Genomic DNA, 13,531 nt, shown 5'->3' on the forward strand with positions numbered 1-13,531 from the left:
GTATCTAAACAGCCAGGGTAAATGGAGGCGGTTTCGGCTTTATTTTTAAACCTAGAGAAAAGCAGAACTTTTACTGAACGACGAAAGGAAACTCGGCACAACCCGAATGGGACTGAGCCGACCCCAGGGCTCCCTGGCCCGAGGCTTAGAGAATATCTGTTTATTTTCCAGCCCCAGAGGGACACACACGCCCACCAGCATACGGTTCTCAGGAGGTGATTCAGGAACTTACCATAATAGCACATCCGCTGGGAAGCGGAGGCTGCCCAGGAGCCCTTGCTGATCCAGAGCCCCGGGTTCGAGCCCTGGGTCACCTCGGAGACGCTTCCTGTCTCTTCCTCACCCTTGGCTGCCCCACCGCAGGGACCAACACCCTCTTTCTACTGTGGGCTGGGGTGGCGGAGCAAGAGCCTTGTTTTCACGCAATGAGTGGCTTGCACACAAGCCATAATGCTAAGGGCGTCGGGCATTTATCCGGCCATTACTATTCTGACGCTGAGCTTAACTCAGTTCCTCATGGGACTTCATGTGACCTGGGACAAGCCACTGTCCCTCACAGCTCCCAGAGGTGACATTTTCCTTAGAACAAAGAGGTACCCAGTGCGCCCTTCCCAGGGGCTAGGATGGAGACGCTGGGGCATTTCCGCACCAGTGAGGCCCCTCCCCATGGCGCCTCCCTAGAGTGTGACAGACCCCGATGACAGGTTCCCTAGGAGCAAGGTGGATGAGGGAGGAGACCCCCACGGGAACAGGCGCACAATCTGGCCAGCCGAGCCTTCCCGCAGACGTGGCTTTGGATCCCAGCTGCAGGGCTTTGGGTGCGCCACTCAGAGCCTCAGTTTCCCCGTGTGTGCAGCAGGCTGGTGCGGGGACTGAGTGGACAGTGCAGCGCTGGGCCTCATTCCTGCCCAAACCGGCTTTTGCTGAGCGCATCCCATCCTCGCCACCTGGTGGGAACCCCGGGAGGGCCGAGTCCACCGCTGTGGGGCCCGCTGGTGTCAAGGGTGGGAGCTCTGGGTGGGGGTGGGGGTGGGGTCAGTAAATGCGTCTGTGTGAAGGTTTCGGCTCCAAGTCACCGCACAGTTTGGCAAAAGAGCGCAGTTGTTCCTTCCAGCGCCGCTTGGCGGGGCGAGCGCTGCAAAATGGTTTTCATTTCAACACCCTCCGTTTTGAATTGCTTGGAAACGTCCCGAAAAAGTCTCCTTTTTTGGCTGAAATGCCTCCTGCGTTGGGTGTGTGCCCAAGCAGCATTGCCTGAAGCAGGGCAGACCTTGACTCGGCAATGGCTGGTGTTCCAGAAGCTTCTGTCCGGCCGGGCTATTGATCACCACCCAGTTTTCAGCACATGGGCCTTTGTTGTTTTGGTTTAAGGTTTCTTCCCGCTCACAGGGGTGGGGGGTAGAGGGCGGAGAGGCATTCACAGGCACCAGACATTCTCATCCATCTTCGCCTTTTCTTGGAGGAAAGGGGTGAGGAGTGAAGGCTGAGACAGGCCAGGAAGGGGGAGGCTGGCTCACATGGGGGGCACTCCGTGCTCCCTGCCACTGCCTACCCACCCCCGCGTGTGTCCATGTGTTTGCAAGTACGTGCTTCCCGCAGGGGAAAAAGCTCTGAACGCAGGGTTTCTCACGCTCGGCACTGTGGACGTTGGGAACCAGCTAAGTCTTTGATGTGGGGGCCTGTCCTGTGTATTGAAGGGTATGCAGCAGCATCCCAGCCTGTACCCATTCCATCCTAATCCTGACAGTCAAAAATGTCACCCCCCCCGCCCCGACCAGTGTGGCTCAGTGGGCTGGGCACCGTTCTGCAAGGTGAAAGGCCGCCGGGTCAATCCCAGTCAGGGCACGTGCCTGGGGTGCGGGTTTGGTCCCCGTACGAGAGGCAATGGATGGATGTTTCTCTCTCACAATGATGTTTATGTCCCTTTCTTTCTCCCTTCCCTTCCCCTCTCTCTAAAAATAAATAAACAAAATCTTGAAAAAAAAAAAGTTTAAAAAATATCTCCAAACATTGCCAAATGGCTCCTGAAGGCAAAATTGCCCTCAGTTGAGAACCTCTGGTCCAGACCCAGCTGTAAGGTCATCTTTTCCCCGGCACCCTCCCCGATTCCTGCCTGACAGCAGCCCCACTCCCCTCCCCCACCCCACCCCCACCCACAGTCACTAACCAGTCTCATGGAACAAGTTAGCCTCAGATTGAATCAGCCCATTGCTCAATAGTTGGTAAGCCTGGCTAACCTGGGAGCTTGTTTAAAAGCAGAGATTGAGCGGTGTCCATTCCAGGACCTGGAATGTTCTAGATGCTCAGCTGAACAAATGGACAGTACTGTGCGAAGTACATAGGACACACAAAGGGAATATGTCCCTGGAGAAGCAAAAATACAAGGATGGACTAAAATCCAAGGTTGACAGCATGCTCTGTTGGCCAAACTGGGCAAAATAGGCCCTCCTACCCGGCCGGCGGGGGGCCTCAGGGGGGAATTTGGCCACATCTAGCATCTCACTCACCGGCCCAACAGTCTCTAGAACTCTGTCCCAAATACGCAGGGCAAAAATAGAAAATGATGTTTGCACAGAGATGCCCTGTGGCATTCTTTTGGTTGCAAAAGATTAGAAACACGCTGAGTGCCTGTCCCCAGGGCTCTGGTGAATAACCCGCAGGGAGTCACACAGCTGACTGCTTGGGGCTGTGAAAAGGAACCAGAAAGATTTCTGTGCACTGGAGGGAGGGATCCCTGGGACATATTGTTAAGGAGGAAAACGTGAGTGCAGAACAGTACATGGAACGCTGCCTTTTGCTAGAAGACAGGGAGAAAGTAGCATTCATAGTTTATTATATTTGCAAAAAGCAACGCTGGGAACATAAGGCCACGCTGATTTAAAAACTGGGTCCCTACACGTGGAGGGAGAGAACAAAAGGGAACAGTGAGTAATGAAAACAATCCAAAGGGAAGGGTGACAGCTTGGGAGATAGGGGAGGCTGTGCCACTGGACCCTGCAGGACACCTACTACATTAGGCCACGCTATCAAGGCAGGGAGTCATAGCAGCTCTGCCTGATACATAGAAACAAACACAGGGAGGCTGCCAAAACAAGGAGACAAAGAAACACGGCCCAAATGAAAGAAAAGATCAAAATTTCAGAGAAAGAACTAAATGAAATGGCGATAGCCAACCTTTCAGATGCCAAGTTCAAAACACTGGTTATAAGGATGCTCAAGGAACTTAATGAGGGCTCAACAACATAAAAAAGATTCAGCCAGAAACAAAAGATACACTAACTGAAATAAAGAACCATTTACAGGGAAACAACAGTAGAGTGGATGAACCCGATAAATCAATGATTTGGAATGTAAGGAAGCAAAAAACAACCAATCAGAACAACAAGAGGAAAAAAGAATCCAAAAAAAAAAAAAAAATGAGGAAGGATAGTGTAAGCAGCCTCTGGGACAACTTCAGGTGTTTCAACGTTTCCATCATGGGGTGTCAGAAGAAGAAGAAAAAGAGTAAGAAACTAAAAATCTATTTGAAAAAAATAATGAAAGAAAACTTCCCTAATTTGGTGAAGGAAATAGACATGTAAGTCCAGGAAGCACAGAAAGTCCCAAACAAGATGGTTGCAAAGAGGCTCACTCCAAGACACATCATAATTAAAATGCCAAAGGTTAAAGATAAAGAGAGAATCTTAAAAGCAGCAAGAGAAAAGCAGTTACCCATGGGCAGTTCCCATAAGACTGTCAACTGATTTATCAGAAGAAACTTTGCAGGCCAGAAGGTATTGGCAAGAAATATTCAAAGTCATGAAAAGCAGGGACTTACAGCCAAGATTGTTCTACCCAGCAAAGCTATCACTTAGAATCAAAGGGCAGATAAAGAGTTTCCCAGACAAGGAAAAACTAAGGGAGTTTATTATCATCAAACCATTACTATATGAACTGTTAAGGGTATTTATTTACGAAGAAGAAGATTAAAACTATGAACAATAAAATGGCAATAAATACGTATCTATCAACAATTGAATCTTAAAAACAAACTAAGCAAACAAGAAGAACAGAGACAGAATCATGGATACGGAGAGCGATTTGCTGGTTGTCAGATGGGAGGGGGGTGTGAGGGAATGGCTGAAAAGGGGAGGGGATTAAGAAGTACAAATAAGTAGTCACAGAATAGCCATGGGGGTGTAAAGGACAGTATAGGATATGGAGCAGCCAAAGAACTTACACGCATGACCCATGGACATGAACAATGGTGTGGGGATGGCTTGAGGGAGTAGGGGGTGCTGGGTGGAGGAGGGCAAAGGAGGAAAAACTGAGGCAATTGTAATAGCATAGTCAGTTAAATATAATTAAAGATGTGATTTTTTAAAAAGAAAAGAAAAGGATGAGGTTTGTTGTCCTGAATGAAATGGTACCTGGAGTGTTATTAAATAAAAATAAGCCAGGTGAAGCACCAATGTGTTCAGCCTGATCTCATGCTTGTGAATTTTTTTGAAAATAATTTTTAAAAATTTTTATTTATTTATTTTTAGAGAGACAGGAAGGGAGGGAGAAAGAGAGGAAGTGAAACATCTATGTGATGTGTGGGAGAGACATTGATTGGTTGCCTCTCTCTCCCCCTCTCCCATATCCGCAACCGCAGACCTGACCTACCATCCAGGCATGTGCCCTGACCAGGACTCAAACCGGGGACCTTTATTTGTGGGGTAACGCCCAACCCACTAAGCCACGTGGGTCTGGGTTGCTTGTACATTTTTTAAATGCACAATTTGTAGTCTTATAAAGTGTAGGGAGAGGAGCTGGGGAGAGTATTGGTTTTACTTTATACCTTTCTGTGTTGTTTGAAGCTGTTACTGTGACAAGCAGTGACATTACTTGTTATTAAAATATATACTTTGAGCCCTGGCCGGTGTGACTCAATGGATTGAGCACCAGCCTGCGAACCGAAAGGTCACCGGTTTGATTCCCAGTCAGGGTACACGCCTGGGTTGCAGGCCAGGTCCCCAGTTGGGAGCATGTGAGAGGCAACCGATTGATGTATCTCTAGCACATCAATGTTTCTCTCCCTCTCTTTCTCTCTTCCTTTCCCTCTCTTTAAAAATAAATTAAAAATTAAAAAATATTTTGTTAGTAAGAAAATCAGATACACAAGGAAGTGCTGAACGGGGCAGTGTTGGTTCTAAGAGCCAGGTGAGCGCAGTGAAGGGGAGGGAGTTTCAGGTGTACTCAGGTGGTCAGGGAGTACTCCCTGCAGGAGGGGACAGTGAGCCGGGCCTTGTGGGATGAAGGGTCAGCGTATCTGTCCCTGTGAAACTTAAATGTGGAAATAGTAGCTGAACGCCCTCCTTCCTTCCCCATTGCACATCGGGAGTGATGGGGACAATAGCACCTGTCTATAGGGTTCCTATGAGCACCTAGTGATCTGTGGGTGCTAAAGAGCCTGGGTCCAGTGGGCCCTTTGAACTGTGACTCTCACTGCTCTTTATTGTGTGTTATTATAATTAAACGAAAATTGATGGAGAGACTTCCAGCCAAGATGGAGGCCTAAAAGACACGCTGGGTCTCCCTCCACAACTAAGAAGGAATACAACTACCTCAAAACTAGAGACAACCAGAAGTTCCAGAAAATCGAGCTGCATGGAAGTCCAACAAACAAAGACGTAAAGAAAAAGTACTCACCCAGACAAGTAGGAGGGGCGGAGCGGGGCGGAGAGGACGCACTGTGGTGGCAGTGGCAGTGACAGGCCAGTGGAAAGTGCAGTCACACGTTTTAAAAAGTCAGGAGGGACGCCTGCAGAGCGTTCCCAGCTCATGACCAGACTGCGCAACTCACGGTCCCAGCACCGGGGAAAATCAAGCCTCATTGCTTCTGACTGTGCAGACCAGTGGGGGTTGGGGCGGAGGCAGAAACTGCTGGTCTCTCAGCAGAGTCCGCTTGTTTAAAGGGCCCTCACGGTCCTAGAATGTCCGCAGACCCACCCACTCTGGGGACGATGCCAGGGCAACAGCTAGAGAGGTGCCAGTCCCATATGGAAGTGGGAAAAGTGCCTGGAAAAGGGGCAAGTGCTGAGCAAGTGGCATTGTTCCCTCTCAGATCCCTCCCCCACATACAGCACCACACCGTGGTGAAATGGGTCGTCCTGTACTGATGAATCCCTAAGGCCCTGCCCCTTACAATGTAACAGGAGCAACAGCTCTACCTAAGACGTGGAGGCAAACAAATACAGGAGCCTGTCAAGATGAGGAGACAGAGAAGTATGGCCCAAAAGAGGGAATGGATCAAGGTTCCAGTGGGAGAACTAAGCGATGAGGAGACAGCCAACCTAATAGACGAGGAGATAGCCAACCTAATAGGTGCAGAATTCAAAACACTGGTGATAAAGATGCTCACAGGCTTGACAGATATGCTTGAGTATGGCAAACGCATAAGGGAAGAAGTGAAGGCTATGCTAAGTGAAATGAAGGGAAATAGACACAAAACCAATGGTGACGGAAGGAAACTGGGGTTCACATCAGTGATTTGAAGCATAAGGAAGAAAAAAAGTCAACCACTACAGAATGAAGAAACGATAATTGAAAAAAATGAGGAGAGGCTTAGGAACCTCTGGGACAACTTTAAGCATCCCAACATCTGAATCATAGGGGTGCCAGAAGGAGAAGAGGAAGAGCAAGAAATTGAAAGCTAGGGAGGAGGGGGGAGGGAGGGAAGGGGAATAAGTAAGGGAAGGGTCTAGTCAAGGAACGTATATGAATGACTCATGGACATGGACAACGGGGAGGGATATAATTGTGGGAGAAGGGATGGGCTGGGAGAGGAGAGCAATGGGGGAAAAATGGGACAACTGTAATTGAATAACCAAAAAATAAAATAAAAAAAATAAATAAAAAGAAAAAAATAAAATAAAAAGAAATTGAAAGCTTATGTGAAAAAATAATGAAGGAAAACTTCCCAAATTTGGCAAAGGAAATAGACATCCAAGTCCAAGAAGCACAGAGAGTCCCAAACAAGCTAGACCCAAAGAGGACCACACCAAGACACATCATAATTAAAATGCCAAAGGTTCAAGATAAAGAGGGAATCTTAAAAGCAGCAAGAGAAAAGCAGAGAGTTACCTACAAAGGGGCGCCTATAAGACTATGAGCTGATATCTCAAAAGAGACTTTGCAGGCAAGAAGGGACTGGCAAGAAGTATTCAATGTGATGAAAAGCAAAGCCCTACAACCAAGATTACTCTATCCAGCAAAGCTATCATTTGGAATGGAAGGGCAGATGAAGTACTTCCCAAACAAGGTAAAGCTAAAAGAGTTCACCATCACCAAGCTATTATTATATTAACTGTTAAAGGGGCTTATTTAAGAAAAAGAAGATCAAATCTATGAACACTAAAATGACAACAAACTCACAGCTATCAACAACTGAATCTGAAAAATAAAAACAAAAATCCAGCCAAGCAAACCAGAATAGGAACAGAATCATAGGTATGGGGATCATTGGGAGGGTTATCAGCTGGGAGGGGGAATGGGGAGAAATGGGGGAAACGGTGCAGGGACTAAGAAGCATAATTGGTAGGTACAAAATAGGGGGAAGTTAAGAATACTATAGGAAATGGTGAAGCCAAAGAACTTACATGCATGACCCATAGACATGAACTAAGGGGGGTGGGATTGCTGGAGGGAAGGGCGGTACGGGGCAAAGGGGAGAAAAGGGGGAAAAAATGGGACTACTGTAACAACATAACCAATAAAATGTACTTTTAAAAAAATTGATGGAGGGATTACCACACTCTACAGCCTGGGCCAGGAGCTAAGGACACCCACGTGTCTCCTGGGCCCTCCCTGGGCAGGTCAGTTGTTCCTCACGGCAGCAGGTGCCTATCCCCTGGCTGCGCAGGATAGGAGCCTGGTTGCTTTTGTTCTCCATTATATCTCTGGGGCCTAGCACGAGCCTGCCACGTAGTAGGTGCTCAGTGAATGTGTCTTGAAGAATGATTCAATGGACTAATAAAGGAAGGAGAGGATTAAAGGGAGGCTCTCCTGCTCTGGGGGCTGGACCTTCCATCTGTGGAGGGAGACCCAAGTGAAGAGCTCAGTGCAAACTGCTGAGCAGGTAGATGCTTGAGTGACTTGGAGGCCCTGCGGGCACCCGCTGCACACTGTCCTCCGCCCCGCTGACCCTCGGGCTCCTCCCCTGCAGGTGAGTGTCCCAGTCCGGGGCGCGGCGGCGCCACCAAGCGGAAGAAGAAGCAGCGGCGGAACCGCACGACGTTCAACAGCAGCCAACTGCAGGCGCTGGAGCGCGTGTTCGAGCGCACGCACTACCCCGACGCCTTCGTGCGCGAGGAGCTGGCCCGGCGCGTCAACCTCAGCGAGGCGCGCGTCCAGGTGAGCGCTAACCATCCATGGGTCCCCCGCGGGGCCGTGCAGCCACTATTCGCTCCCGGTTGGGGAGTTGCCCAGGTGAGGTGTTTAAGAGCAGGAACATCTGAAGCGAGGAGGACTGAGGTTCAAATCCAAGCCTTGCCACTTATGAGCTGTGTGACCTGGAGCAAGTCACTTAACCTCTCTGTACCTTAGGTGCCTCCCTGTAAAACAAGGATCATGTGGGTCTATTTTATAGGATTCTTCGGATAATTACAGGAGTTAATGTATTCGTAAAGTGCCTAGAGCAGTGCCTGCCGCAAAGGGTTTTGATAACTATGTCGCTGGAAATTGTCACTTTCACTCTGCGCCAGCTCTGAGCTGAGTGCGCAGCATGCAGCTTTCCCGTGATGACCTCACAACAGCGAAGTGTCGTTTATTCGCTGGTTCATCCATTCACACACATACACCCCATTCTCCAGCACACTCTCTCACCCCCATTTTCCAGAAGGGGAAGACAGGGCTCCGAGAGGCGAAGCTGCCAGTCCAGGGCTGGGAGCAGAGCAGGCACACACTGGGTGCAGCCCCCGCATCCTGCTCACTCTGCCTCCCACCCCCAGGTCTGGTTTCAGAACCGTCGGGCCAAGTTCCGCCGAAACGAGCGGGCCATGCTGGCCAGCCGCTCCGCCTCGCTGCTCAAGTCCTACAGCCAGGAGGCCGCCATCGAGCAGCCGGTGGCTCCCCGGCCCACCGCCCTGAGCCCAGATTATCTCTCCTGGACAGCCTCGTCCCCCTACAGGTGAGAGCCAGAGCCCTTTTGGGTCAGGAGGGGCCCCAGCCGGGGGATCCCAGGGGACATGTTAGGGCCCAGGCTCCTTTGAGCATCTGAAGAGATCTGTGAACGGCGCCCAAAGCCCCCGCGACCTGGGTCCCACCAGGGGGTACGTGGGCAAGTGCGTGAGTGTGTGCTCATGGGTGTGCACATGTGGGCGTTGCAGGAGTGCGTGCGCACACATGCATGTGCACATGAACATGCGTGTGAATGGGCGGAAGGGTGAGAAGACAGGGCCTGCCTGCAGGGGAGGGAAGAACCCGCACCCCTCTCCGGCAGCTGCAACCCCGTAGGATGGCTGGCGTGAGCCCCAGCACCTGTGTGCACCCTCCCGGCCGGAAACAGAGGCTGGAAGGGCTGCAAGAATAGCTCCCCTGTCCTGGGGGCCTGGCTGGCATCCAGAGCCAAGTTCCGGGGCAGTTTCCCGCTGGTCAAAGCTGGAAGCAAGGCTCCGAGGTGGCCGGGTGAGATGGAAGAGGCTCTGAGGTGGCCGGGTGCTAGGGAGCTGGGTTTCTGTTCCCCACAACACCAAGGGGTGCCATCTGCCCCCTAGTCTGTGCGCGGCTCTGCCAAAGCCCTGGTCTCGTTGAAGGTGAGATCCAGCAGTCATCGTGCGGGATCGGATACCTAGTGGTGCCCGAGTTCTCTCCCAGTTCCCCCCTGCCCCGTCCTTACCTGGGGCAGGAGAGTCACCCAGAGGCACCCTTAAATGCAGGTGTGTGTTCGTTCCCCTGCGCCACGCAGGTGCTGGGGTCAACAGGAGCCAGGCCCTGCTCTCAGGGAGCTCCTGGTCCAGTGAGGAATGCCGACAAACGCACAGCGGTGGCACCGTGTCCCCATGCTGGCTGCGGGTGCTTCTGACTCCTCCCCAAACCCTGCAGCCCTCTGTCACCCCCAGCCCCAGGGGCAGGCTTCCCAGGAGAGCGAGCTGAAGTGGGAGGCGGGAGGGCCGGAGCCTGGGGTCCGGGACTGACAGCCACACTGAATACACCCTTGTGTCTTATGTCGCCTCCAGTACGGTGCCGCCCTACAGCCCTGGAGGCTCGAGCCCTGCAACCCCAGGGGTGAACATGGCCAACAGCATCGCCAGCCTCCGTCTCAAGGCCAAGGAGTTCAGTCTGCACCACAGCCAGGTGCCCACCGTGAACTGACAGCCCGCCCCATCGGGACCCCGCCGCCTCTCTGGTCTACCACAGAGGAGAGGGCAGACACGCAGGAAAGTGACCGTCTCCTGCCCCTGTTCCCAGGAGGGGCTGGGGGGGTGGGGCTCCCCTGGCCCTTCTCTCCAGCCCAGACTCCTGGGCCCCAGAGGCTGCTAAGACGCCCGAAGCCCAGCTGGAGACTTCCGCCCCCCGACCCTTGGAGGGGTTGGGCTGGAAGGTGGAGCAGGAGCTAACGAAGGACCTCATTTACTTTGTGTATTAAAACCAAATAGCTTTTGTCTTTAAGAAATAAAAAATTGTTTAAGCCCAAAAAGGCTGTGGGAGGGCAGATATGGGCAGCAAACCAATTGGGGTCCAGCCTTCTGGGGCCCACGGAGATGGCATGGGCCCAGCTCAGACCAGCAGCCAGCAGGGCCAGCTGCGCTCATGTCTGTCTGCTTCTGGATGAAGTCCTCCACCACCCAACAGGGTCCCAGGGTGGGGAATGGGACAGGAGGACAGACCTGCCCCAGACTTCATGGACACCCAGGTGTCTAAGTGACTGAGCGGGAGGACCCCTCCCCTATCTGGTCAGAGAGTGACCCCTCAGCCCTATGGCAGGGAGCCGGGTGGGTGACCGTGGACTGGCCAGAGGGTGTATAGGGCAGACACTGAAACTAAATTCCTTGCTTTTGTGCATACGAAAAGTGTGGGACCCCCTCTGAACATTTGACTGTGCAGGGACCTGGGCAAATGACCCACTAAGTGGGGGTGCAGAGTGGAGGTCCCAGACAGGCTCCCAGAGGAGTGGTCCCAATGGCCAAGGCCACCAGAAGGCCTTCTCCCCAGTCCCCCAAGCCACCCATTTGCAGGTGGTAACTGGGGGTGACAGAGGACACATGCCAGCAGCCAATGACACCAGTGATGAGGAGCTTCAGAAAACTGGAGTGAGGGCAGTGGTCTGAAGCCAGCCCCCTCCACTGGCCCTCTGCCACCCCTTGTGAGGGGCACACCCTCCAGGGAATTTAAAGGTCACTTCTGTAACCTCAACCAGCCCCCAGCAAGTAGGGCAGCACTCCCTGACCCCTGAGGGCGCAAAGACGATCAGCCCCTTTGTATGGTGGCCCTCACAGTGACGTGGTGGTCACACCCTGATGGGGCCGATATTCTATAACCTGCCAGCCCACACGGCCTCAGAGTGCCCCCAAAGTGCCAGTGTTCCCCCACACAGGCTACATCTAGATAACCGCAAACAGGTCAAAGCCACAGGACAGAGCCTTGCTTGAGGGAGGGTCCCCAGTTTTGTTTTAGAAGGTATGGTGATGATACCCATGAGCGAGGTGAGGACCCCTCCCCAGTGTCCCCCAATTCACCCCTTGATGGCCTTCCCTGTATTCCACCTAGGACTCCACCATGAAAATGTGGTCCTTGTGGGTGGAGCTTGGCTCTCTTCAGATGTGTAGACGTGTGTGGGGGTGGTCATCGCAGGACTTCCCAGGGGCTGGATGGTTGGGTCTCTGGTCAGCAGGAGAGCGTGGGGCAGTGATGGGGGTCAGGGAGGCACAGGCTCGGGCTGCAGCCGTGGGAGGGGACATGCTGCTGATGTCTTGAGGTGGCTCAGGCCCACCTGACTACGAGGGCCTGGTTGGAGCAAGGGAGAGACCTGCACCTGAACAGGGGTGGTGGATGCAGCCAGAGCTGTGTTTTCTCACTCAGTTTGTCCTCTGCCTCAGGCAAGTGCCTCCTGAGTCTTCATTTGCCATTTATCACTGAACAAATATGACAAAACACTAACTGTGTGGCAGGCCCTCGTGAGAGAGCAGAGAGCTGACATAGGGTCCCTGACTGCAGAGGCCACATCTAGCATATGAGGCCCCAAACTTAGTCTAAGGCACCCAGGCAGACTTCCTGGAGGAGGTGTCCTTGAAGGATGACCAGAGAAGAGAGAGAGAACAGTGTTTCTGGCTAAGAAAATGGCAAATCTGAAGGTCCTGGGGAAAGCCAGAAACTGTCTCTTTGGGGCAGTTCCAGAGCTGGATCTCCTGGTGTGGAATGAAGAGAAGCAGGAGCCAGCTCATGTGGGACTTGTGTGGCCAGATCTAAGAGTTTGGATGTCATTCTGGCATTGGGGGGCCATGCAGGGGATTTACTTGGGGGAGGAATCTGCGCCCTGGGCCCTCCCTGTGCAGAGGGAGAGAGACCCCTCCCTGTGGAGGCCGGGGCAGGTGTCCAGGAAGCAGCGACAGCATCCTGGACCAGCTGGGGACAGAATGGGCAGATCAGGGAGGTGTCCTGGACACAGCAGGGGCAGGGGTTGATGACTAGATGATGGATTGGGGAGAAGGCGGAGGCCAGGGGGCCAGGATCTGGCCTAGGCACACGGAAGTTCCCCGGGAGGAAGAAACCCTGGAATGGAGACCTGCCTGCTAGAAGTCTCTAGAAGATGCCCTTCCACCCAGACAAGAGCTGAGGCCATCCTGGTCTGAGCAGAGTCCTCCCTCACAAGGAGCTGACCCCTCCCCCCATGGGCAGGGGATATGGACCAGCCAAGGGCTGGCACGTGGGTCCCAGAGCCATGAGCTCCTAGGCAGCCAAAGGGTATCTCTTTCCCCTCCCCCCAGAAGCACTGAACTGGGAGCGAGCGAGTGGATGGGCGCTCAGCACCCAGGATCGCCAGCACCCCAGTGCTCGCTCAGATGCAGGCCCACTGGTCTTGCTATGTGCAATCCAAAGGGAAGGCGCCCTGAAGCGTGGCCAGGTTGGGGCAGCCTGCAGCAGAGATGGGGTCACATGGAGGGAGGGGGGTTGCCCTAGCTGAGGGCCTGGAAGGCAGGTCCCGAGAGTGCCAGCTTCAGAAAAAGCCGAGGCGGGTTCCCACAGAGGCGCTGGCCCTGCGGTGGGGCGCGGGGATGTCAATGTCACTTCCTCCCAAGCGCTCTAGAAAAAACAAACCGGTTTAATTGTTTACACATGTTGCTCCGGGGCGCTGAGGGAGGGGGCGCAGGGGCCCTCCCTGTAAAAGAAAATATATTCAAGCATTGCTGTCCTATTGCAGCCCTAATTACAGGGCGGTGTGGGAGCTTCCTGGGCACCAGTCCCAGGATATAATTTTCCATGAGGGGAAGGTACCCAAGGCTCCATCCCAGGCTGGGAGGACTCCATGCCTCCCTGTCTCCATTTGTATCTGTTTTTTTTTTGTTTGTTT

At 52.8% G+C, this 13,531-nt stretch overlaps 1 protein-coding gene across 1 annotated transcript in view; it reads left to right on the plus strand.

Moving 5' to 3' along the window:
* The window catches only part of PRRX2 (paired related homeobox 2), a 41,962-nt gene extending 31,565 nt beyond the window's left edge, over positions 1 to 10,397 (plus strand). The window contains exons 2-4 of the mRNA XM_090276030.1: positions 8,189 to 8,376; positions 8,973 to 9,151; positions 10,200 to 10,397. Coding sequence (XP_090132156.1) covers positions 8,189 to 8,376; positions 8,973 to 9,151; positions 10,200 to 10,335 — 503 coding nt within the window. The 3' untranslated portion in view covers positions 10,336 to 10,397. The remainder of the gene's footprint in view (positions 1 to 8,188; positions 8,377 to 8,972; positions 9,152 to 10,199) is intronic.
* Positions 10,398 to 13,531: the final 3,134 nt, after the last annotated feature.

The sequence above is a fragment of the Furipterus horrens genome, unplaced genomic scaffold, assembly GCF_987537825.1.
Source record: "Furipterus horrens unplaced genomic scaffold, mFurHor1.1.pri manual_scaffold_4, whole genome shotgun sequence".
Classification (NCBI taxonomy): domain Eukaryota; kingdom Metazoa; phylum Chordata; class Mammalia; order Chiroptera; family Furipteridae; genus Furipterus; species Furipterus horrens.